Source organism: Tenrec ecaudatus, chromosome 11, assembly GCF_050624435.1.
Source record: "Tenrec ecaudatus isolate mTenEca1 chromosome 11, mTenEca1.hap1, whole genome shotgun sequence".
In the NCBI taxonomy this organism is placed as follows: domain Eukaryota; kingdom Metazoa; phylum Chordata; class Mammalia; order Afrosoricida; family Tenrecidae; genus Tenrec; species Tenrec ecaudatus.
Window position 1 is genome coordinate 86,771,037 of NC_134540.1, and position 25,095 is coordinate 86,796,131.

General features: G+C 42.4%; 2 protein-coding genes and 1 pseudogene across 2 annotated transcripts in view; 1 reads left to right on the forward strand and 2 right to left on the reverse strand.

The window, feature by feature from the left end:
• The window catches only part of CUL4A (cullin 4A), an 82,129-nt gene extending 62,345 nt beyond the window's left edge, over positions 1–19,784 (reverse strand). The window contains exons 1-2 of the mRNA XM_075563402.1: positions 19,278–19,784; positions 17,751–17,866 (exon numbers count right to left, since the gene is read on the reverse strand). Of these exons, the coding sequence (XP_075419517.1) occupies positions 17,751–17,866; positions 19,278–19,437 (276 nt within the window). The 5' untranslated portion in view covers positions 19,438–19,784. The remainder of the gene's footprint in view (positions 1–17,750; positions 17,867–19,277) is intronic.
• LOC142461555 (S-phase kinase-associated protein 1 pseudogene) lies at positions 5,957–6,421 on the reverse strand (annotated as a pseudogene).
• An 805-nt stretch (positions 19,785–20,589) lies between the features above and the next one.
• The window catches only part of PCID2 (PCI domain containing 2), a 40,423-nt gene continuing 35,917 nt past the window's right edge, over positions 20,590–25,095 (forward strand). The window contains exon 1 of the mRNA XM_075563401.1: positions 20,590–20,897. Coding sequence (XP_075419516.1) covers positions 20,862–20,897 — 36 coding nt within the window. The 5' untranslated portion in view covers positions 20,590–20,861. The remainder of the gene's footprint in view (positions 20,898–25,095) is intronic.

Below are 25,095 nucleotides of genomic sequence, written 5' to 3' on the forward strand. Positions count from 1 at the left end.
GGAAACCACGAGTGAATTTCACGAACCCAACTACTGTTAAAAAAAAAAAGCCTTATATATAAAGATAACTTTTTCCGTTAGTAAAGGATAAGCTAAGTGTATAGTCTAAACAATGTATTAGGAACATTTTCTGCATGCATTAATCCATAGAGCAAGAGCCTATGTGCTCAAAGAACTTTCTCCTGGTTGCAGTGTGCTATTCAATTTAATTCTAGAACCAACTCTTTATATATATATATTTGTGTGGAACACAGCTATTAGTTACATAAACCAAAGGTTTACTTTGTCTTAACACTGAGAATTTGAGACCACACCAATTAGTCAAATTCTAGGGAAATTGGAGATTGAATGTAGGTGTTGCTTACTTCCTTAGTGTCTTTTGCTGAGTCACCACTAGCTTCTTCATGTTACAGCTACCTCATTTTCTTAGAAGAGTGAATGGTTGCTGTCTGTCTACCTAAACTGTTGATTCCTTAATGGTAGAGACTGATTATAACTGAAGAAGTATGTCACAGGAACTTATCCCCTCAAAACATTTTGAGGTTTAGATATTTGTGAATTAATCAAATTTTGATATTTAAAATACCTTCTCTAGATGTACATATCCTACTTACTATGAGTACAATGATTTTTCTTGAGTACTCAGTGATAGTGTGCCATGGCCATCAGCATTTTTAAGAATCAACCTAGATATATTTAACTGATCTGATAATTGGAGACAGAGGAAAATGAAGCATTTAAATTTTACTTGAATTAGGAAAAAGATTTCTTCCTGTTTGACCCCACCCAACATGATTTCTCATTTTATCACTGCTGCTTTAATTCTGATAACACTGCTCTGTCAAGTTCTAGTTTTCACGACTACTTGCCAACTTTCAGATGACCATTTCTATCATCATACACAAGCACATTAAAACAGACAAGCACATTAGCCTCAAACAACTACTCCACTACCCTATAGTGCAGGAGGGGCTATCCCCAGCCTCCCAAACAAAAAACAAACCCAAAACTGGAAAAATGCTCCACTGGGCAGTGGTGTTGCCTGGGAGGATTCTCTATGGTTATAGTGAATTTTTTTGTGAAACCAATTTCAATTGAATCTCACTTTTGTGATGGCCAATCTAAGAGAACAAACAGCATGCAGCTGTGAAATTTTGTTTCCTGTTTTTGTTTTCTTTGAGGGGGGGGACTCAAGTGAATGAGTGATTTTTCTCATTTCAAAAAAGGTGAAATGTCGATGAATGACAAATCTCACTCAGGATGTCAGTTTTGCCACTATGACAATGCACCTGCTCACATAGCCATCTCAGTATGCCAGTTTTGGGCAAAATACAGCATCTCTCTATTACTCCACATACTTTACTTACCTGAATTTGCTCTCTGCAAATTCTTTTTGTTTTTGTGAATAAAGAGGGAAATGATGATTTGACAAACAGAAGAGGCGAAAACAATGAGGGCGGTGCTATCAGCCATCCAAACAGATGAGTTTGAAAAATGTTTCCAAGAATGGAATCCCAGATTTGACAAATATATTAAGTGTAATGGAGAGTACTTTGAAGGTGATAAGGTTCTTTTGTCAAAAATTTTAAATACATAGCTTTGGGAGGGAAAAATCTGTGTTTTGGGGCATACCCTCTTGCCGTTATATGTATTTATTGTTACTGAAGTAAAATATTTCCTGTGGAAAAGTGTAATAATTTCCTTTAGGTGTAGGATACTAAAATATTAAAAAAGTGAACTGTGGGATAAAAAATGATATGATGATTACATTAAGGTATAGCAAATTCAGGGAGTTTTTTTAAATCGTTTTATTGGGGATTCGTACAATTCTTATCACAATCCATACAAATATCCATTGTGTCAAGCACATATGTAATTTGTTGCCATCATTCTCAAAACATTTGCCTTCTACTTGAGCCCTTAATATCATCTGCTCATTTTCTCCCTCCCTCCCCCACGAACCCTTCATAATTCATAAATTATTTTGTCATGTTATACTGTCCAACGTCTCCCCTGGCCCTCTTCTCTGCTGTCCATCCCCCAAGGAGGAGGCTATACATAGATTCTTGTAATCAGTTCCCCCTTTCTACCCCATATTCCCTCCACCCTCCAGGCATCGCCACTCTCACCACTGGTCCTGAAGAAGTCATCTATCCTGGATTCCCTGTGTTTCCAGTTGCTATCTGTACCAATGTATATCCTCTGGTCTAGCCAGATTTGTAAGGTAGAATTGGGATCATGATAGTGGGTGAGGGAGGAGAGGAAGCATTTAAGAACCAGAGGAAAGTTCTATGTTTCATTGTTGCTACCCTGTACCCTGACTGGCTCATCTCCTCCCCACAACCCTTTCAGTAAGGGGGTGTCCAGTTACCTACTAATGGGCTTTGAGTCTCCACTCTGCACTCACCCACATTTACAATGACATAATTTTTGATGCTTGGTACCTGATCCCTTTGACAGCTCGTGGTCACACAGGCTGATGTGCTTCTTCCACGTGGGCTTTGTTCCTTCTGAACTAAGAGGCCACTTGTTTATCTTCAAGCCTTTAAAGCCCCAGACGCTATATCTTTTGATAGCCGGGCCCCATCAGCTTTCTTCACATTTGCTTATGCACACGTTTGTCTTCAGTGATCGTATCAGGAAGGTGGGCACCCACTGATATGATTTTTTGTTCTTTGATGTCTGATAACTGGCAGGGAGATTGTTTCTTGCAAAAGACATTTAGGACTAACGTTGAGATTAGATAGAATATGGTAAGAAACCTATCACAAAGCAAAAAAAAAAAAAATCACAAAAGAAACAGGCAACCAACCACTAATTCAGAAAAGCAAAGTATTGGACATCCCCTCACAGAAAGGTCACAAAAAAAGATAAGCCAGTCAAGGGTATAGGGTAGCACCATTGAAACATACTTTCCTCTAGTTCTTTAATGCTTCCTTCCCCTCATTATCATGACCCCAATTTCACCTTACAAAGCTGGCTAGACGAGAGGATGTACACTGAGGTACAAAGAAGAGCTCTCAACAGAAGGAATCCAGGACAGGTAAACTACTCAGGACCAATAATGAGAATAACGATACCAGGAGGGTAAGGGGACAAAGGGGAAACCCATCTCAATGATTGATCTATAATCCCCTGCCAGGGGGATGCACAACAGAAAAGTGGGTAAATGGAGACAGCGATCAGTGCAGGACATGAAAAAATAATAATTTATAATTATCAAGGGTTCATGAGGGAGGGAAGGTGGGGGAGGGGTGATGAGGTGATACCAAGGGCTCCAGTAGAAAGAAATGTTTTGAAAATGATGATGGCAACATATGTATAAATGTGCTTGACACAACAGATTTGTGTACGGATTATGACGAGCTGTACAAGCCCCCAATAAAATGATAAAAAAAAGAGAACAAAAGTAAAAAAGCTGATTAACAACAAACATTCTATGTAGGGTTTTAGTAAAGTTTCTATAAAAGAAACTCTGGCCGTGGGCATAAGGCTAGCAAAAACTTAACCTATTTAATATTTTAAGCTCAGACTATTTCCATCCTATAGTACCTATTAAAGGCCAGCAAGGAGGAAGGTTAAGAAAATTCCTCCAAGTGGTCACAACCACTCATTCATTATACAATAAGTAATTGTGATGAGAAGGGTCTTGGGAAAGAAAAAAAGGGTCTTAGAGATGAACCTTTATTCCATGGTCTCCAAAAACCTGAAACCCCCTGCCAAAAAACTGATTCTGGTTCATAGTGACCCTATAGGAAGAGCAGAACTGCTCCTTTGGGTATCTGAGACTAACTTTTTACGGGAGTCAAAAGTCTCGTATTTCACACGCAGAACTGCTGGTGGTTTTGAACCCACCACTCTGCCACCAGGGCTCATTCCACACTAGGTATAGTTAAACAGTAATCAACTCATATGTAAAACTATGTTCTTTGTACTCAAATTGCTATCCATTAGAAATGAATAAATATCTCCCAAACCAACTAACTGCCAGAGAGTTGATGCGAACTCATAGCTACCCTTGAGGACAGGGGTAGAACTGCTCCTGGGAGTTTCCAAGCCTGTCACTCTTCACGGGAGCAGAAAGCCCCATCTTTTTCCTGCAGAGCAGCTTGTGGCTTCTAACTGCAGATCTTGCGTATTACAGTTAGTTCTACACAAAACCACTCTGCCACCAGGGCTCCTTTCAATGAATAAATAGCAATGTCAATATTAAATTAGGACTCCAAATCTGAGTTATAGAAGAAATAAGAGGCAAATTTTTTTCTTTAAATCAATATTGAGGGCACACCCAACTTCCCCCATTCCAAAAAGTACCATAAGCTATCTAAGTGATAATTTTCTTGAGTGATTTAAGTTTTTGATTTATGAAATACTTTTTTAAGTGTTTTAATTTAAAAGCGAACAAACAGCCTAGTTACATTTCACACCGTAAAAACACAAACTGGATGACAACTGAGTCTCTCTCCAAGCTAAAATATTCAAAGCTTAGAGGATTGAAAACACAAACAATCCTAAGATCCAATGAAGGGAGTCTTACCACATAGAGGCTAACCCAGACCAGGGGAACTCCTCTACTCTAGGGAGCTGGCAATAATCTTAATAATAAAATGCAGACCATTTACCTTAACTTTCCTGTGTCCAGTTCTTCAGTAAAGGTAACACTTTTGTTAAGTCTATTTCTGCAAACTTTGCCAAGTTATTTGTTTACACACTGCCTACTATTAAAAGGTTATTAAAGTTAACTAGACAGTAAACGAGGCAGAAATCATTTTACAAAAAGAGGGCAAGCCCAAAATACCACTTTCTACAGAGAACCCACAGTTCAGTTTTATTAAGAAAAAACAAAATTTTAGATCACACTAGAAGGAATTGAGCTATTCGAGGGGGTACCCCAAAACGCCCAGAATTCTCTCTTCACCTAAAGTTATCTGTTTTTGGTTTTTTTAAACCAAGGAACCTTATCACCTTCAAAGTATTCTCCATTGAAAGCATTTTCCAAACTCATCTGTTTGGATGGCAGACAGCACCTCCCTCATTTTTCTCACCTCTTCTAAGTATCTAATCACTCTCCTTTCACGTCCCTCTTCATTCTCAGAAACAAAAAAAAGTGGCACAGAGTGAGGTCAAGTGAGTAAGGTGTGTTGGGCAAGAGAGAGGTATGCTGGTTTTTGGCCAAAAACACAAACTGGTGCACTGAGATGGCTGTGTGAGCAGGTGCTTTATTATGGTGACAAAACCAGTTCCCCATCTACCACAAATCAGGCTTTTTCTTTGTGGCACGCTGTTACACAATCTTTTCAGAACCTCTAAATAGAAAGCTTCATTAACAGTTTGACCTGGTGGAATGAACTCCAAATGCACGACGAGCTGACATTTTCATCCATTTGGGAAGCTGACGGACAACCAGAACAAGGTTTGTAATCAATCGATATTCCTCCTTTTCTCAACCAAGAAAACCCCTTGTAGGCTTGAGTTTTTCCCATAGAGCTATCCTTGTAAGCTGTGTTCAACATCACAACAATTTCTAGGACCAGAGCAGGAAGCAAAATTTTACAGCCTCATGCTTCTCTCTTAATCATTACAAAAAACGAGGTTCAAGGGAAACGGTTTTCACGAAAAAATTCACGGAGACAAGAATCTCCCCAGGATACACCACTGGGTGCACCAACTCAGAGCAAGTTGCAGGATGCTTTCCTAGCGGGAACAATGCAACACTATGAAAGCTCTGCCCAGTTGATTTTGGGTATGTTTATATTTTAGAATGTATGTTTTAGAATCTATACCTCCAGCTACACATGCAATGAGGACAATATTCTTTTTTAGGACAATATTCTAATACAACAGATTTATTGCTGCATTTGTCTACTCTATTGTCTAATAATAAGAATTATAAACAGAGCAGTGGCAAGTAGTATTTGTAATCATCCTTACAGTGTCAGGCACAACATTTTTCACTTCACTGGCTCTCTTTACACACCTGGACTTCCTGCTCTTCAGTAAAGCTGTTTTGTGAATCTCCTCAGTTTTCCCCTTGTGATCACATTGGCAACGGTCTTGCATGTAACATCAACCATACCTTCGACGTCTAAAGAATGTGCAGCCAGAATAAGTTCAAAAACTTCCCCAGTCAACCTTCAGGAACTCTTGGTCCCAAATTGGGATATCATAATTTTTCTCTTTTCTTTGTTCTTATCATACTCAGAAGGAGCACGGCCATCCTTGTGGTGGGCGCACCACAGCATGATCTTTTAAAATATTGCTGCATTAATATTTGGGAAAGGAACTGGATTATCATCTTCTTCATAATCCATTCCCAAATCTTCCAACATGGTATTGATGGTCACAGATTGCTTGGCAATTTCCACACCAACTTCAAATGTCTCCGATCAGAACTCTGCAACTTAATTGAAGGCACGGTCATCTCTCTCCAGGAGGCAGTGGACCCAAGGCTGGCAAGAACTGGGATGTGTCAGCAGCAACAGCAGAGAAAGGCAGAGGACAAGGCCACTACCATGGCAAGGCGCCAGCGTTGGTTTTTATAGGGATCGGCAAAGGCCTGAAATATTTTTACTATGCCTAATAAATGAGTTTATATATTCTTGTCCTGGTTTTTAAAATACATGATTTACACACATACATTGCTATTTTCTTAAATTGCTCCATCAAATAACATGTTTACTATTTTCTGTCCCTCTTCTTTTAATCAGTTTTTACCAGTCTTATCAATACTTTAAATAAGTAACTCTGGTCCAGTTTGTTTCATTAAATGTTATCAACTGTTAAAAGGGTTTTATAGAGAAATTCGAAGACTTGAAAATGGCCTGGTATGTCTCAGAATTTATAGATCTCTTTAATATATTTGCAATCGTATGTCAAAAATCAATCTGAAATCAACACCCTGCCTTTCTCTGCAAGCCTTCTTAAAAAATGTAGCTTCAAGAAAAGAAAGAGCTTGTTTTTATTAAGCTGGTAAGTATTACTGAAACACAGACATGATACACACAACATACTCATAGCAAATAGTTACTACAGTTCCAAAGTTTAGGTCTTAACACAAGAACAAAATCTGTGAAACTGAAGTATTATTCTCACACTGTAAGAGACAAATGACTATGGATGGTGTCAGTGTGTGAAAATTTTTTCCATTACAACCTTAAGTCCCCTGTAATTTATCAAACAAAACCAAAGTTAACAAGCAAACAAAACCCCACAAGCAGCATAGAAACAGACACACTGTAATTAACTTCTAGATAGGCCTCCTAAGTGTTTACATGGGGAAGAAGCCTTCCCAGCAAGGTAAGAAATCTCCCTGTGGGGAGATTGAGCAGCATGAAATATGTTTATGGGTGTCTCATAAACTATCACAAATACTCTCTAAAAACAAAAATAAACCAAAAACCTTCCCGACTTTGGTGAGAATGGTACTTTGCAACTCTTTGACGAATATATATATATTCACACTGCCTCAGCAAAAACAGGATTTTATTTCATATCCAGTTTGCTCCCAATGAGTCCTTGGGTGGTGCATCTGGAAGCACTATTTAAAATGTATGAGTTTAGTTCTTAAGCAGGACGTAAATAAGTAGAGGGATAGGATATACTTATAGACTTGATGTAGCAAAAAATAAACAACCAGATAATACACTTGAAACAAGTTTCCAAAGACCAGTGTTTCCCAAAGTGAGTGCTGCACCGATCTTGTGGGGTCTGGGGGACGAGGGAACTGCAAAATCAAATAAACTTCATCTGGACTATGGCAAAAGTACTTAAGTTAACTGCCAGGGAGTAATTTTTTTTTTTTTAAAGGGGGAAGTAGGCCAGGTTACGTTCTGGAACCTAAGCCCATAGACTATATGAATAGAAATAAAAGACAAGTGATTCTGAGATCAGAAATGAGCAAGCTCTACCACTTACTGCACTTGAGCCAAGGCGGTGAAACAACAGCCTGAGAAACAAGGTGTTTACAGAGTTCACAGGGCAAGGACGAAGGGAGATGAAGAGAGAATGTTAGAGATAGGAAAAAGGGACAACCCTGGAGCATTTAGCAAAGTATGAGTCAGCATATTTGTGTGAGGAAACTACTCAGGCCTGGGAAAGAATCAGCCTAGAAGGTTACAGAGAGAAACTGGTGCTTGCATAGGTCTTGCAATAGTGTCTTCGCACCAGCCAGACTGATTTTAAACCACGCAGTATTCCCTGTTCGGCTCAAATGACGGCCTCTTAGTCTGTGTGCAAGTTTTGCATGAGTTCTGAAACTCCCATTATTCATAATGTGATTTAAGGTTTGTTTTGATCCACACAACCATCTTTCTTTGAAGTGGGCCCGACTCTGGATCTCTTACAGTTCGGCGGCCAGAAAGCTATCTTCCAGATTTTCTTGACATTTCTTGTGTTCCAGTGCTTCATCAGTTTGCTGAAACATTTCAACTGACACTGTCAATTTCCAGATCTTTATTTATGTTAATGACTTCAGTACAGCTTGGTTGATTTCTTCCTTCAATACCCTCATTTCTTCACTTCATGGTTTAAGTAACTATGTATTCTTCCATTTTCTTCTTTTTTAAATCGTTTTATTAGGGGCTCACATAACTCATCACAAGCCATACATACATCAATTGTGTAAAGCACATTTGTACATTCATTGCCCTCATCATTCTCAAAACATTTGCTCTCCACCTAAGCCCCTGGCATCAGGTCCTCATTTTTCCTCTCCCTCCCCACTTGCCCTTCCCCCATGAAAATGTATAAATTATTACTTTGTCATATCTTGTCCTGTCCGACGTCTCCCTTCACCCACTTCTCTGTTATCCATCCCCCAGGGTGAAGGAGGTCACATGTAGATCCTTGTAATCGGTTCCCACTTTTCAACCCACCCTCCCTCTACCTTCCAAGTATCACCACTCTCACCACTGGTGCTGAAAGGATCATCTGTCATGGATTCCTTGTGTTTCCAGTTCCTATCTGTACCAGTGTACATCCTCTTGTCTAGCCAGACTTGTAGCCTACAAATGGGCTTTGGGTCTCTACTCCGCAATCCCCTCATTTAATATGATATGATGTTTTGTTCTGATGGTGCCTGATACCTGATCCTGTCGACCTCATGATCACACAGGCTGGTGTGCTTCTTCTACGTGGACTTTGTTGCTTCTGAGCTAGATGGCAGCTTATTTACCTTCAAGCCTTTAAGACCCCAGATGTTATCTCTTTTGATAGCCGGGCACCATCAGCTTTCTTCACCACATTTGCTTATGCACCCACTTTGTCTTCAACGGTTGTGTCGGGAAGATAAGCATCATAGAATGCCAATTTAGTAGAACAAAGTATTCTTGCACTGAGGGCCTTCCATCTTCTTTTGATGCTTCCTGCATCAAATCAATATTTTTCATATAGAATACTACAACTCAAGGCTTTCCTTTTACCAAGTTTATCCAAACTGTACACTGAGCATAGGGTCTGAGAAGCTTGACTATATGAAGAACACAACATCAAGACTGGAGAAAGCCCCCTTAATAATCCATGATAGGAAGATGACACTTATTTGCCTGCGTTAAGTGAGGACTTGATTCACTTTCTGGTCAAAGTCTATAGCATTCACTATAGATTAAAGCTCAATGTAAAGAAAATGAAAATCCTCAGAACTTCCCATAGAAGCAGAAGTCAAGAAATCAAAAGAAGTTATTATATTGGGCAATCTGCTGCATAAGACCGCTACAAATTGTTGAAAAGCAAAAACGACACTCTGAGGGCTAAGGAACATGACTTGAGCTATGGTATTTTCGGTTACCTCCTATGTATGTGAAAGTTGGATAATGAATCAGGAAGACCAGAGGAAAACTGATTCATTTGAGTTATGATGGTGAAAAAATTTTAAAGTATCATGGATTGCCAAAGATTAAAAAAAAAAATATGTCTTGGGAAAAGTACAGCCAAAATGCTCTGCAGAAGTATGGATAGCAAAATTTTGTATTGATATACTTTGGACACATTATCAGGAGAGACCAGACACTGGAGAAGGACATCATGCTTCATAATGTAGAGGGTCAGTAAAAAGGGAAGTCCCTCCATCAGATAGACTGACACAGTGGCTACCACAAGCTCAAACACAATTGTGAGGATGGCAGAGGCCAGGGCAAGGTTTCATTCTGCTGTGCAATCACTAGGAGACGAAACTGCGTGGATGGCATCCAACACTACCACCACCCAGACTGGAAGGTCGCATAATTCACACAGTACTGGGTAGAATATTTGGGAAGGTTTTGTCTCAGTAAACTAAAAAGCAAAAAAAAAAAAGACTAACTGCCATCAAGTTGATTTCCATTCATAACAACCCTATGGGACAGAACTGCCCCCTTTCATTCTCTGAGGCTGTCTATCTTCACGGGAGTAGTAAGCCTATTTTCTCCTTGGAGTGGCTGTTAAGTTCTAAGTGCTGACCTTACAGTTAGCAGTCCAACTCCTATTCCAATATTACACTCACTAAACCAACCAAAAAACCTCCCAAAAGTCAAACTCAATGCCATCGGAGGCAATGCTGACTCATAGAGACCCCATATGGGTTTCTGAGACTGTTGCTGCTGGTAGTTTCAAACTGCTGACCATGTAGATTGCAGTCCAACGTGGAACCACTACATTACCAGGGCTCCTTTGATTTCAGTAGTAGAGGAAAATTAGCCTGGAGCCAAGCACTGCTGTAGTCCTACCTAAGAAATCTTTAAAAGCAAGACTCAAAAAGATCAACTGTTTCAGAATAATTTAATTGTGTTCACAACAAAACTCAAGAATTATTTGCAGCACTAACACAACTGCATCCAATCAAAAATCAGTAGATGAGTAAGCACGAAACATGAAAATCAAATCCATAGTGAGTGGAAAGAAATCAATCAATCAAAATCAGCTTAGAACTATTGTAGATGGTAGAATTACCTGTGAAAATGAAAGTTATTGTAACTGTATTACATAATAAAAAGTGTTATGTTGAGACATTGAAGATACAGAAAAAGTTTCAAATAAACACCCAGAGAGGAAAGCAATTATGTGAAATGAAATTTACACTGGTGGTATTAATGACAGATCAGCTATTACAAAGAAAAGATTAGTTAACTTGAATAGATAACCTGAACAGGCTCATATAATTAGAGCAATTAAATTTGTAGCTTGAATTTTTTCCACTAAGTCAAGAAAGCTCACTGGTGATTTTAAAAATAAGAAACAACATTAGTTCTAAATAAACACTAATTCTATTTAAACTCTTCTAGAAGAAAGGTGATGATGCCCGGCTATCAAAACATATAGCGTCTGGGTCTTAAAGGCTTGAAGGTAAACAAGCGGCCATCTAGCTCAGAAGCAACAAAGCCCACATAGAAAAACACACCAGCCTGCGTGATCAAGAAGAGGTGCCGAAGGGATCAGTTATCACGCACAATAGAACAAAAAATCGTATCATTGTGTGCTCACCTCCCTGATATGATCACTGAAGACAAATGGGTGCATAAGCAAAGATGGAGAAGAAAGCTGATGGTGCCCGGCTATCAAAAGATATAGCGTCTGGGGTCTTAAAGGCTTGAAGGTAAATAAGAGACCATCTAGCTCAGAAGCAACAAAGCCCACATAGAAGAAGCGCACCAGCCTGTGCGATCAGGATGTGCCAAAGAGATCAGGTATCAAGCATCATCAGAACAAAAAATCATATCATATTGAATGAGGCAGGGGGAGGGGGGAATACAGAGTGGCGACCCAAAGCCCATTTGTAGGCCACTGGACATCCCCATACAGAAGTGTCTTGGGGAGGAGACGAGCCAGTCAGGGTGCAATGTAGCAACGATAAAACATACAACTTTCCTCTAGTTCCTGAATGCTTCTTCCCCACCCCCCACTATCATGATCCCAATTCTCTCTGACAAATATGTCTAGACCAGAGGATGTACACTGGTACAGATAGGAACTGGAAACACAGGGAATCCAGGGCAGATGATCCCTTCAGGACCAGTGGTGTGAGTGGCTATGCTGTGAGTGTGGGTTGGAAAGGGGGAACCAATTACAAGGATCTACATGTGACCTCCTCCCTGGGGGACAGACAACAGAAAGGTGGCTGAAGGGAGATGACAGACAGGGCATGATATGACAAAATAATTATTTATAAATTATCAAGGACTCATGAGGGAGGGGGAAGTGGGGAGGGAGGGGGAAAAGTGAGGTGCTGATGCCAGGGGCTTAGGTGGAGAGCAGATGTTTTGAAAGTGATAAGGGCAATGTACGTATAAATGTGCTTTACACAATTGATATGTGTGTGGATTGTGATGAGTTGTATGAGCTCCTAATAAAACGATTAAAATAAACTGTTCTAGAAAACTGAAGGATGGAATATTTTCCAACTAGTTTATGATGCCAGTCTTCCTCTGATACCAAAACTGCACAAACACATTACAAGATAACTACATACGAGCATAATTCATTATCATAAATATAAAATTTAACCAAGAGAGCAAATGAAATCTAACAATCTTTAAAAAAGACAATGTCCCCTGACTAAGTAGGATTTATGCTACATAGCAATGCTAAGATTGGGTTTATTCATTAGTCTTAATATTTGAAAATCAATGATAATTTATTTAATGAACTGAAAATTCAAAATCACACTGTCACCTCAATACGCACAGAAAAGGCATTTGATAAAACCCAACACTTATTTCTGATAGAAATTCTCAGAAGCTTCCTTAACTTAACAGAGAACTTCTACTGATGTTCACTTTCCCAACTGCTCTGGCTATTCCACACAGTAAAACAGCGCAAGGAAAGATAACCACAGCCATAGATAAGATGATCGCCTAGGCAGAATATCCAATGAAATATTTAAAAATACTATAACTAACAATGTGTGTTTTAGCCAGGTACGACAATTGGATACAAGAGCAGCATCCAAAAACCATGAATTTCTATATACTGACAATGAGAAACTTAATATGAAACATTTTAGAACAAAGGATGTGTGAAAGTGCTTCAAAGGTTAATGAAAAATTTTCATCTTTTTTAATGATATTTTTCTATGAACTTTTTGACGTCCTTCTGAGATGTAATCAATTACATCTTCTAGCCATAATCCCTTACATGATGTTGTATTAGTCTGGGTACTTTAGAGAAACAAATCCACAGAAACTCATGTATAAGAGAGAGTTTTATATAAAGGTTAAGTGCGCAACAAGAAAACATCCTAACCCAGTGCTGCCCAAACCCACAAGTCCAACATTAACCCATATGTCCGACACCAATCAACAAAGTCCTCTTCCATCTCACAAAACACACACTATATGATGCCACCTGCAAGAGGAAAACTAAATTAGTGAACATGTAAGCATGCCTCTCAGCGCTGGCAGGGTTCTCCACACAGCTGCTCCAGCACCCAGGCTGCATCGGGGTAGGTCCATGCAGCTTCTCAGGGATGTCTTGCAGGAAGTGAGCATTACTAGCTGAAGCAGGGAATTGGCTAAGGCAGGTGCACCCTGGTCCGACCATCAGAAAGCAAGAGACCTGAGAACTCGAAAGGCCAGCCTCACTGAGCCATTTAGCCCTCCGTCCTTCAATTAACCCCACATGTGTTTATCAGTCAGGTTGGCACAATACACTAACTACCTCAGATGTATTACAAATTTAAGCATTTATGTATATGGTTTCTATTCTATTTGTGGGGAGTTTTCTTTTTAATTTTTTCCATTTTATTGGGAGCTCTTACAGATATTATAATAATCCATAGTTAAATTAGATCAAGCATGATTGCACACTTGCTGCCACCATCTTCTTTCTTTTTATCATTTTATTGGGGGCTCGTACAATTCTTATCACAATCTATACATCCATCCATCGTGACAAGCACATCTGTACATTTGTTGCCCTCACCATTCTCAAAATTGGAGGGAGCTTTCTGTTATGCTGATGGACAGGATTAACCTCCCAGGCGGTAATCCCGAGTGCGGCTTGGGATAAATGTTAACTGTCAGAAGAAGTTTATTATACCTGGAGTGTCTACCAGAAAGATGAAAATGAGTAATTTCTTAAGAATTATAGGCTGACGATATAAAACAACAAATTTTATGAAAAAACAATGTACCACTTTGGGTACAAAATTACTGACATAATTAGGCCACCAGGGAGGTTAAGATGGGATGTATTCTATATCGCCACCTTGCTAGGTGTGAACTAGTCATTTTGGGATTATTTTTTTAAGAGATGGTCTGCTGGAAGACAAAAAACATACCTCCATCAAAGCCATTCCTTTGCGGATAAGACCGACTTGGAAGCAGGAGAAATCCCAGAGCCATCAAGGAAGAAGAGTGACCAGTGGGGTACATTCAAGATGTCTGCCTAAAGTGGCAGAGACCGAAACTAGAGGCACCAGAGGCTGTGGCATGGAGCCCATGGAACCATATGGCTGAGGACCAGAGAAAAGCTTGGCTGGTGCTGCAGAGATGTGTTGTGGACCAATGATCATATCCTTCATGTTTTCTGATCCTGACTTGTGGTCATCTGTCACCTTCTCTAATAACCCCCCCTTAATTGCATTGCATGTAAGTGGCCATTGCAACAAATTATGAAACCCAGAATAGAAGTAGAGTGCTGTCGGAAGTACAGTTGTCAAAATAAGGTGGTGGAGGCAGATTTGACATCTGCCTTGTGGCAAGATGGAAGTCAGAGGTCAGATACAGTCCCTATGCCATTCACTCACCCTGGTCTAAGACCTGTACACTAAAACAAGAAAATGATGATGAAAGAAAAAATTTTTAATGTAAAGAGATATACTTTATTCACGGATCAACGGAATCAATATTGTTAAGGCACTCATCCTCCCCACAGTGACCTCAGACGCAACAATCTCAGTTAAAATCCCAGTAGGCTTTTTTGGGTACTAACTGGCAAATAGCTTCCAAAATTCAGACAGTAATACAAAGAACCTAGACTAGTCAAAGAGAACATTGAAGGTTCAGTGGTAGAAGTTTCACCTTCCTTACAAGAGACAATCCTGATCAACATACCTCAGATATAGAGTTGTAACTTAATTTGTAACTGGAGGCTGAAAAGTTTTCAGTGGAACTTCCAGACTAACAAGAACTATGGAAAAAGGCCTAGTGATCTAATCCCACTAAAAATCCTATCAAGTAGAGTGCTACTCTGGTAACATGTGGTTGCCATTAGTTAGGGGCTGACTTGACAGTCGTTAACAGTCACAACAGAACTCTGAAAAAGAGTAAAGCTGAGGACCAGCATTATCTGATCTCAAGACTTCACCAGACACAGATACGTATGGACACCGAGTTCTGACAAAGGCACAAAGGCAGTGCAGTAGAAAAAGGGTGGTCCCTTTCTAATAAGTGGTACTGTAACAATCAGCTACACAAGAAAAACAAAACATGGATCGCTACCTTACAATGGATATTAAAGTCACATTACATCGGAGTCCAAAACTTAACATGTCAGGAAAAAACACACAAAAATCTTTGTGCAAAGATTTCTAGACACCAAAAGCACAAACCATAAAAGTAGAAATTTACTTATACAATAAAAAAAAATACTGCTCTTTAAAAGATACTGGTAAGATAGCCCCCAACACTGGTAGAAAGTCTTACCTGATGTAAGAACTGTAACTACAATGTAAGAAGTCCTGGTGGAGTAGCTGTTAGTGCTCAGCTGCCAACTGAACAGTGGGTGGGGGGTAAACCCTACCAGCTTCTTGGCTTTAGTCTTGGAAAGCCTATAGGGGCTGGTCTATTCTGTCCTATAGTATTACTATGGGTCAGAATTAACTCACTAGCCATGTGTACCTAGAATATATAAAGAAGCCTCAAAATTCAAAATTAAGATGAAAAAGTGGGTAAAAGATTTAAAGAGATATTTATCCATAAGCTATATGGACAGCAAATAAGCATATGAAAGATGCTTAATATCATTAGTCATTAAAAATGTAAATTACAACCACAATGAGATTATACTATACAGTTTTGAATAACTAAAGTTTTATGACCGACAATACCAAATGTTGGCAAAGATACAGAATAACTGGTACTCTTAATATACTGCTCACAGAGTGCAAAATGATCCACAGGAAATTTCTGATAATCTACTTTCCCTATGACCCTTGTGATCCCATTTCCATGATTTTTTAGCCAAGAAGAATGAAAGTATATGCTGATACAAAGACTTATTTGCTAAGGTTAATAGTAAGCAGCTAAAAACTGGAAACCAATATTCATTAACTAGTGAATAAATAAACCAACTGTGGTATATTCAGAAAAATATTACTGAGCAATGAAAAGAAACAGGTGATTATCACATAATGTCAATGTACCAACAAAGCAGCATTATAAGTAGAAGAGACCAGGTACAAAGGATTATAAATAAGTTTAAATCCATTTAGATGAGATATTGATGTAGTAAAAACCAGCAGATTGCCAAGGCTGGAATCAGTGGAGGGAATGGAATGTAAAAGGGCTTCAGGGGCCTTTCTGAGGATGGGAATATTCTGGACCTTGATTGTGGTGGTGGTTACACCAACTGCATGTAGTGGATAACTTACTGAAGTAGCAACGCCAGTGGAAACTCTCATGGTACGCAAACTACATCTCAAGAAAGGCAGTTGAGAATGTAGTAGTGCATCAAAATGTCAGTTGTCAATTTCTAAAGGTGGGTCAAGTGACAGCACAGGCATTTTACTTCTTTGGGGTATTTTCTAGACTTTTTAATAATGCAAATCTTTTTAATGAAAATCACTGGTTATCATTACTTAAAGTGCAGTTACTAGACTAATGCATGTTATTTTAAAAATCGTGGGGGAAAACCCAGAAATAAAACATTCAAATAGAATTTGGAAGGAATTTCATGACTCCACAATAAACTTAACATTTACTTGCACATCTTAAAAGTACCAATCACAAAACACATAGAAACAAAACATCTCTAAGAGCAAGTATAGCAAAATGAATTTTATACCCAACATACCGTTTCCCGAAAATAAGACAGTGTCTTATATTAACTTTTGCTCCTAAAGATGCGCTACGTCTTATTTTCAGGGGATGCCTTATTTTTTCATGAAGAATATAGCACATATTTATTGTTTATTAAAAGAGACCTCGCACTTCCTGTCTGCTCTGCGGCCAACAGTGAGCTGCGCAGCAACGCCCACTGCTACGGTCCAGAGTCTGGAGTACTTGGGGTACGGTCCAGAGTCTGGAGTACTGCTTACTTTTGGGGGAAGGGTGCCTTCTATTTCAGCGAGAGGCAAAACTGTAAGTAGGTCTTATTTTCAGGGATGTCTTACTTTCGAGGAAACGGTAGTAGCGGAATCATTTGCTACATAGTTGGAAAATATTAAGAGTGTGGCTCTTAGAAACATCCTTCCACATTCCTGTAGAATGATAACAAAAATATCTTTCCAGGCAGCTTAAACTTGAAGATAAAATAAAAGTCCAAGAACCAATAAACAAAAACATTCTTGGGTGTACTTTCACAGGACTCTTGTTTGAGGTGAAAGGAGAGTCTGAATTTACATTTCTTTTAACAAAGACTCTTAAGGTAGATTGTACAGCATCATCTGCATTACACTTTACAGGACATGGATCAATGTGCTAATTAAAAGCAATTATAAAAGTAGTCAGGTAGTATAAAAAGACAAGATGGCGAGCTAACCAAGTTCTGAACTTCTCCAGGTCTTCAAAAATTCTGCATTTACAACAAACTCTACTTTTCTCCCCCATTTGTACCCTCACCTGATAGAGCTCTTCAAGGTTGTATTTAATGGACGTGCTACTCTGTATGGCTTTCACGGCCTCATGAAGCTTCTGCCATGTATCCTGAGTGTAGTTATCAGGCAATTTTGGTCTGTCTGAAAATTCAGAGAGAATCAGTGAAGAATGAATGATAGCCACACAACATTCACACAGCTTCTAAAATATTCTACAATGTACTAAAAAGACACAAGACACAGAAATCAAATATACCTAATACAAAACATTGTATTTAAAAATTTCTTGGGGAAAGACTATACAACCATAATTATCTTCGCTTCAATATTTAGTATTGATATTTAGATAAGATAAATGCAGACAAAATTTAGAAACCTTAAGTTTCTTTGACACTACAAATGCATAAAAAGGGAATACAGTTAAGCATTAAACGTATTTTCAAGGGACTTAAATTACTCAGTGTGGAGGTATAAAATAAGGTTATAATTGCATATACCTGCATCAAAGATGTTTACTTTGAGATATTATCCAAGATAGAGCTGAGAAGAGGTGGAGGAAGTAACAAAAAGTAGTGAAGAGCTTCAGTAGTTGCTACTTAAAAATCTGGTTCGGCTGTGCGAATCAAGATACCTTGATTATTTGATCTAGTTTATGATTTTTCTATCAGCTGCAGAGTGTAATGAGGAAAAGAAGCGCTACAACTAAAACTCGATACACTATGAAGTACAGCAGGTCTCCAATGTTATCCGGAGCAGCTGGACACCGTTTAAGGAGTCTGCATGTATACACGTAGCGATTACCCTTATTTCTGAAGGGTTCTAGTCCCATGGCGGGCAGTATTGAGTTACACATGTGGGTACGTGGGGTACCCAACAGCACAGAACAGCCCTGTAGGAGCAGGTTAAAATGCCGACTCATCGGCCTCCGTCTACCTTTGGGAAGAAAGGTATTGTCCTTTAGCCTTGCATCAACTTGAAGACCTTCCTCTGTTTACAGGGAAAGGTGCACAGGGTCCAAAAGTGCCCGGTCGTTGGACCAAGCAAGTGGTGTTCGAGTTTGCAAGGGAATTCACGGGCAGCCCAAAGAAGGCCATCCAACTCGCGATGGGGAGCAGAGGGATGGTCTGCCGGCGGCCCAAAGGCCAGAGGGCAGCGCGGGGACCGACCCCGGAGGCCCTCCGCCCGCCCCGCGCCCGGCTGGGCCCAGCGCGAGCGAGGTCGGCGCAGGTCAGCGCGGCGCGTGCGCGCGGGGCGGGCGGCCCGCGCCCCTTCCCCATTGGCCACCGCCGCTCCGACGTCCCCGCCGCGCGGCCCAGCGCACCCGCCTCGCCGGCGGGGGGCGCAGGAAGTCGCCACCGCTGCCCCTTCCTCCCGGGAGGAGTACCACCGGCCGGCGCCGCGCGCCCTCGGCCGCCCTGGCGGGACGTCTCCGGCCCAGTCCCCGAGAACCCCGCGGGTCCCCGGGCCGCGCAGCGGGCCGGCGGGTCCCGAGACCGTTTCGGTCCCGCCTCCCCTCCCCCACCGCCAGGCGCGATCACCCTCCGGCACCTACCTCGGAAATTTTTGATCACTAATTTCTTTGAGCCGCTGCCGCCTCCAGCTTTCGGGGGCGCGGCGGCGGCGGCGGCAGCGAGGGAAGCAGGTTTCGTAAGGCCATTGGTGTGTCCGACGAGAGCCGAAAAGTTCCCCTTCTTAGGGGTTTCGTCTGCCATGTCTACGGCCGAGAAAACAAACCCGTGGTGGCCGCTCCGCCCCACCCCCACCCTGGCCTGTGCCCTCCTCCAGTCGCGGCCCGGGCCGCGCTTCCTCCTCCTCCTCTCCCCGCGGCCCGCTCTCCCCGCCTCCTCCTCCGCCCCCGCCCGGTGCCCCGGCCCCCCTCCGGAGGTGCAAGCAAGGCCTCGCCGGCGGGGCGCGGAGCCGAGGGAGCCGCGGCAGTCTCCTCCTCCGGGAGCGCGCTCCGGGGGAGTCTCCGGCGAGGGAGGGGGACGGCGCTCGTCCCCCGCCCGCCCGCCGCCGCCCTAGATAAAAGTTATCTCGGCGTCCGCACGGCCGCCCGGCTGGGAACCTGCGCTCGTGCGGGGTAAACACGGCGGCCGGCCGGAGCCGGAACCCGGCCTCCTCTCCGCCCCCACCAGCGGCCTCAACTTTCCTGGGCCCGCCCTCTCCGCTCGCCCGGCTCCTCGGGACTCCGCCTCGGCGGGGGAGACGGCGACCGAGAGGGGCCCCGACTCGCGCGCGGCCCCCTCGAGCCGCGGTGGCGGCCGTCCTCGCTGGCACAGGCCGGCCTTCCGCGAGGTTGCGTTCAACCGCCAACTCTCCTCCTGCCCTGGCTATTGTTCTCGAGTCGCTTCGTCGTCACCCGCCCCCCTGGCTCAGGTGCCCCTCCGTGCGGGGCCGACTTTTCATGTCTGTCTCCATCTCAATCGGGGTTACTAGGCGTGGGACTTTGTTTGGCGGAACCTTTGGGGGGGGCTGAGGGGCGCTACGACAGCCGAGACCCTCACGGTCGCGGAGCCACGCGTCGGGGGCCGCCGAGGTCACGCTGCGAACGTGAGGGCCTCCGATCGCTCCCACCGCGCGTGCGCGGGCGCCCCAGAACCAGGTGCAGGGGAATCAGAGGGTTAATCAACACGCGATGGTCCCATCAACTGTTGGGTTTTTTTTCCTTTAAAAAGAAAAAAATGCCTGGAGTCGAGCGGCAGCTAACGCCCTGTGGTGGTTCTCCGCTGCTAAGTGTGCCAAACCTCAGCTCCCCAAAGACTACCCCTGAGGACCCACTCTCCCCACAATTTCGGGTGCAGCGCATCAGGGTGGAACCGAACAACAAAATAATGAACCTGAGGACGCTTCCTAGCTGAGAAATGGCCAGGGGAAGTCCAGCAAGAAGGCATCTCAGCCTTCCTCAGCCCGTCTTCCCGCTGCCTCCCACGGCCGGGGCCCGCCGCCCCAGCGCGCTGACAGGCAGCCCCGCGGCCGGAGCTCCCGCGGGAGTTTGGGCTGCCGAGGAGGGGCGTGGCCAGCGCGGGCGCCGGCCCGGGAGCCGGGCCTCGGCCGGAAGTGGCGTCATCGCGCGGGCGGGTCTGGGAGCCCAGCCTGTGCTGCGGGAGACGAGGGCTCGACGCGGCTCTCCGGCTCGATGGCGCACATCACCATTAACCAGTATTTGCAGCAGGTAATCTTTGCTCTTGGGAAGTTCTGGGCATCCCCCCCTGGGTCGTGTCACCGTGGTGCTGCGTCTTTTAGCTCGTTCTCTTGAAGTCGGCTCCTGTTGCCCTACTCGGAAGAGCAGTGGCGTGCGTACTCTGGAAAGCGGTGGGAAGCGGGAATCGACAGCATTAGAGCGCCTGCCTGGCATGCTTAAGCCTCAGAACGACCAGGCTGGGTGGGAGTCCAGGCGGAACGGTAGCCAGACGCAGCTTCACTCTGCTCTCCGGTCTTCGTGGGCAACTCGCTGATGGTGTACGGAATAGGTCTGAGGTGATTTAATACTGATGAAAGATACATGTGTCGTGTTTACTGGGAATCTAGGGATAACTCAGACGGTCGCTGCTCTCGGTTCAGGGTCTGGGGGCAGGGGCTGGCGAGACCGTGTAGATTCTAGTGAGTCTTGAAGAACCTGTAAGAAACGCTAAGGAATTTGGGTTTGGCCCTTGGGCAGCCAGCCATTGACAAGTCTTAGCCGAGGGCCTGATTGATGCGATTTTTGTTTCAGATGGGTAGTAGTGGAAATGTGAATTGATGTATTGGAGATAAATTTAAACAGAAGAAGCTAGCAATCAATATAAGGCTGTTAGTGGTGCCACCCAGTCGGTTACTGCTCTTTGCAAGCCTGGCGGCGGTGTAGTGGGCTAATGCATTGAGCTGCTAACCCACAAGGTGAGCAGTGTGAAACCACCAGCTGCTCCTCAGGAGAAAGGTGATGCTTTCCCTTGCCGTGAAGATGCACAGGCTCGGAAACTCAGCCCTAAGGGTTGCTCTGAGTTGGCATCGCCTAGATGGGTTTGTTGTTGTTTCGGTTTACTGCCCTTTCTCACCGCCAGTAAAGTTGATTGCAACTCAGAGTGACCCTGTAGGGCTAAATAGAACTGCCTCTATAGTTTCTGAGGCGGTAACTCTTTACCTGAGTAGAGAGCCTCATCTTTCTCCTAGTAAGGATACATTTTGTATCAGAGACCCCGATTGTGGCAACTTAAAGCACAGGACTGCTTACTGAAAGATTGGGTGCTCAAGCCCACCCAAACTGGGGATAAAGGCCTGAAGAACCTCCTCCCTAAGGACCACAATTGAGATTGCAAACCCGGTGGGACTATTCTACTTAGTTACATGAACTCGCAGTAAATCGTGGAGGCCCATGGCATCTAACAGCAACAAAATTTGCTCTACCAGTATTCCCTGCAAATGGCAGAAATAAAAATAACATATAAATCTACATGCAAACCTTGCATTATTTCCACAGAAATAATGAACCTACAGAGGAGAATACGGGTTGGGTTGGGGATGGGGGGACAGTGCCATGGTGGTGGGGTGATAAAGGGAGCTGTTGTCAAGTTCAAGACGGAAAAGAATGGATTGAAACGGATTGTGGTAGCAATTGTGCAGTAAATCTTTACGGAAGCAGACTGCCACACCTTTCTGCTAGGGAAGTGGGGGTAGGGGGAGCCAGACACAGATACATATTTTAATCTAAGACATACAAGTGTACATTGATTTGCCAATTTTTAAAATAATAGACCTAAGACCTTTTTTTTTAAAGGGCAGGTCTATCTTAGCCTTATCTTTGCAATTAACATTTTCTAATATCAGTCTATATAAAGTTGAGCAAGGACAGGAACATTTGTGAAGCAATTTGAATATAGAATCTCTAAAATTTCATATTTTTCTTAAATTTTTTACAATATCTTGTTCGCCCCTTGATTCTACTTTTTTCTCTTTAGAAACTCCCCTTTAAAAAACAGCTTAATTTGCTGAGAAGCAACAACTCCCTTTTTGCATTCGTATTTCATTGGTGCCCTTAATACACATAATTACACTAAGGTACAAGAGGCAGAAACATAGTTAAGGATTAAAAACAGCAGATCTCAGTTCACACACAACTCAGCTGACATCTTTGAGAGTGAATTAGAGTGGATGTTACTAGTTATCTTGCTTAGGGCATCTAGTGTGTTTTACAAGGCTTTGGAAAAAGTCAGTTTTGTCATTAAGTCTACTAAGGTAAAGCTGGCAAGAAAACTTCTGCACAAGAGGCATGAACTCAATTTTGGGTTAAAGATAAAAATCTGAGAAGCCTTGATATATACAAGGTAGAACAGACAGTAAGGGGTGGTAGGTTGACCTAGGAAAAACTGAAGTATTCATAGAAAAATGGGCTGGGCATAGAACTCCGTGAAGGGGTGCATGCCTCTTTACCAAAGCAGTAGTTGTACCAAAGCATTGCAAAGTCTACTTCCTTCTCATTTCTTTTTTCCTTTTAATTCTGACAGGATGTACTTAGATCTTGTGTGCTAGCAGATTTTAAAATATTTTTAAAATACGTGCACTTTGATATGCTCATACAGAATGGCACCTACACTTCTGGACGGCACTTCTCCACCTGTTACTATAACCCTAAAGATTTGACACTTGCTCTGTTTTGTTTGGTTTTTAACTTTTTCTTTTCTTATTTTCCTTACCTTCTTTCTTTTTAAAAAAAACTTTCTTCGTAAAAGAACCATTTTATTCAATTTAAAGTGTATGATTTAGTGCCATTAGGAAAATTTATAATGTGGTACAACCATCACCACTATCTAGTTTCAGAACTTTTCATCACCCCAAGAAGAAATTCCTTACCTGCTAAAGCAGTGTCACCCATTCCCTCCATTCTCCAGCCCCTGGCAAACACTAAGAGTTTCTGTTTGTATGTGTACACATATTCTGGCTTTCAGGCACATGAAATTATAGACTATGTAGCCTTTTCTGTATGACTTCTTTTATTTTGCCCAATATCTTCAAGGTTCATTCATGCTGTAACATGCATCAGAACATCATTGCTTTTTAATTTTATTTTAATAAATAACAACTCTTAGCACAATCCATCCATCCGTCTATCCTTCAATTGCATCAAGCACATTTGTACATTTGTTAACATTTTCAAAACATTTTCTGTTTGGGCCCTTGCTATTAGCTCCTCATTTTTCTCCTCACTCCCCCACCTTTCCTTCCTCCCCCACCTTTCCTCCCTCATGAACCCTTGGTAATTTATAAATTATTTTTTTTTCATGAATTACACTGTCTAATATCTCCCTTTACCCACTTTTCTGTTGTCTGTCCCCCTGGGAGGGGGTTATAGGCAGATCATGGTGATCGGTTCCCCCTACAGCATTGCTTTTTATGGCTAATGTTCTGTATTTGGTCTGTAGCACATATTAATTAAAGGTCCCTAGGTACCCCAAGTGTTTGCTAATCAAAGGTAGGAAAGGCCAAGTGGACACCATTAGAATTGCCATTACCTAGGAAAATAGTAAACCAAAAGCAATACCACATTCCTGGAGGGATTACAGAGATCAGTGCCACCATCAAAGACTTGAAAGATACAGGGGTGGTGATTCCTACTACATCCCCATTTAATTCACCAATTTGGCCTGTAAAGAAGACAGATGGATCCTGGAGAATGACCATGGATTATCGTAACTTAACCAGGTGATGACTCCAATTGCAGCTGCTGTCCCAGATGTGATTACATTGCTTGAGCAAATTAATACTTCTCCTGGTACATGGTATGCAGCTATTGATCTGGCTAATGCCTTCTTCTCCATACCAGTCTCAAAGGACCACCAGAAGCAGTTTGCCTTCACCTGGCAGGGGCAACAATATACTTTCACAACTCTCCCCCAAGGGTACATCAACTCTTCTGCCCTGTGCCATAATTTAGTCGGAAGGGACCTTGACCACCTGTCTATTCCACAAAATGTCACACTGGTCCATTATATTGATGACATTATGCTGATTGGACCCACCAAGGAGGATATATCAAAGACTCTAGATTCATTGGTACAATATCTGTGTACAAGGGGTTGGGAAATTAACCCAACAAAGATTCAGGTACCTTCCACATCAGTAAAATTTCTAGGGGTCCAGTGATGAGGGGCATGTCGAGATATTCCTACTAAAGTGAAGGATAAGCTATTACATTTAGCTCCCCCAACGACTGAAAAAGAGGTACAACGCCTAGTGGGCCTCTTCGGATTTTGGAGGCAACATATTCATCACTTGGGTGTTCTACTTCAACCTATTTATCAAGTGACATGAAAAGTCTCCATTTTTGAGTGGGGCCCAGAACAAGAAAAGGCTCTTCAACAAGTTCAGGCTGCCGTGCAAGCTGCTTTGCCACTGGG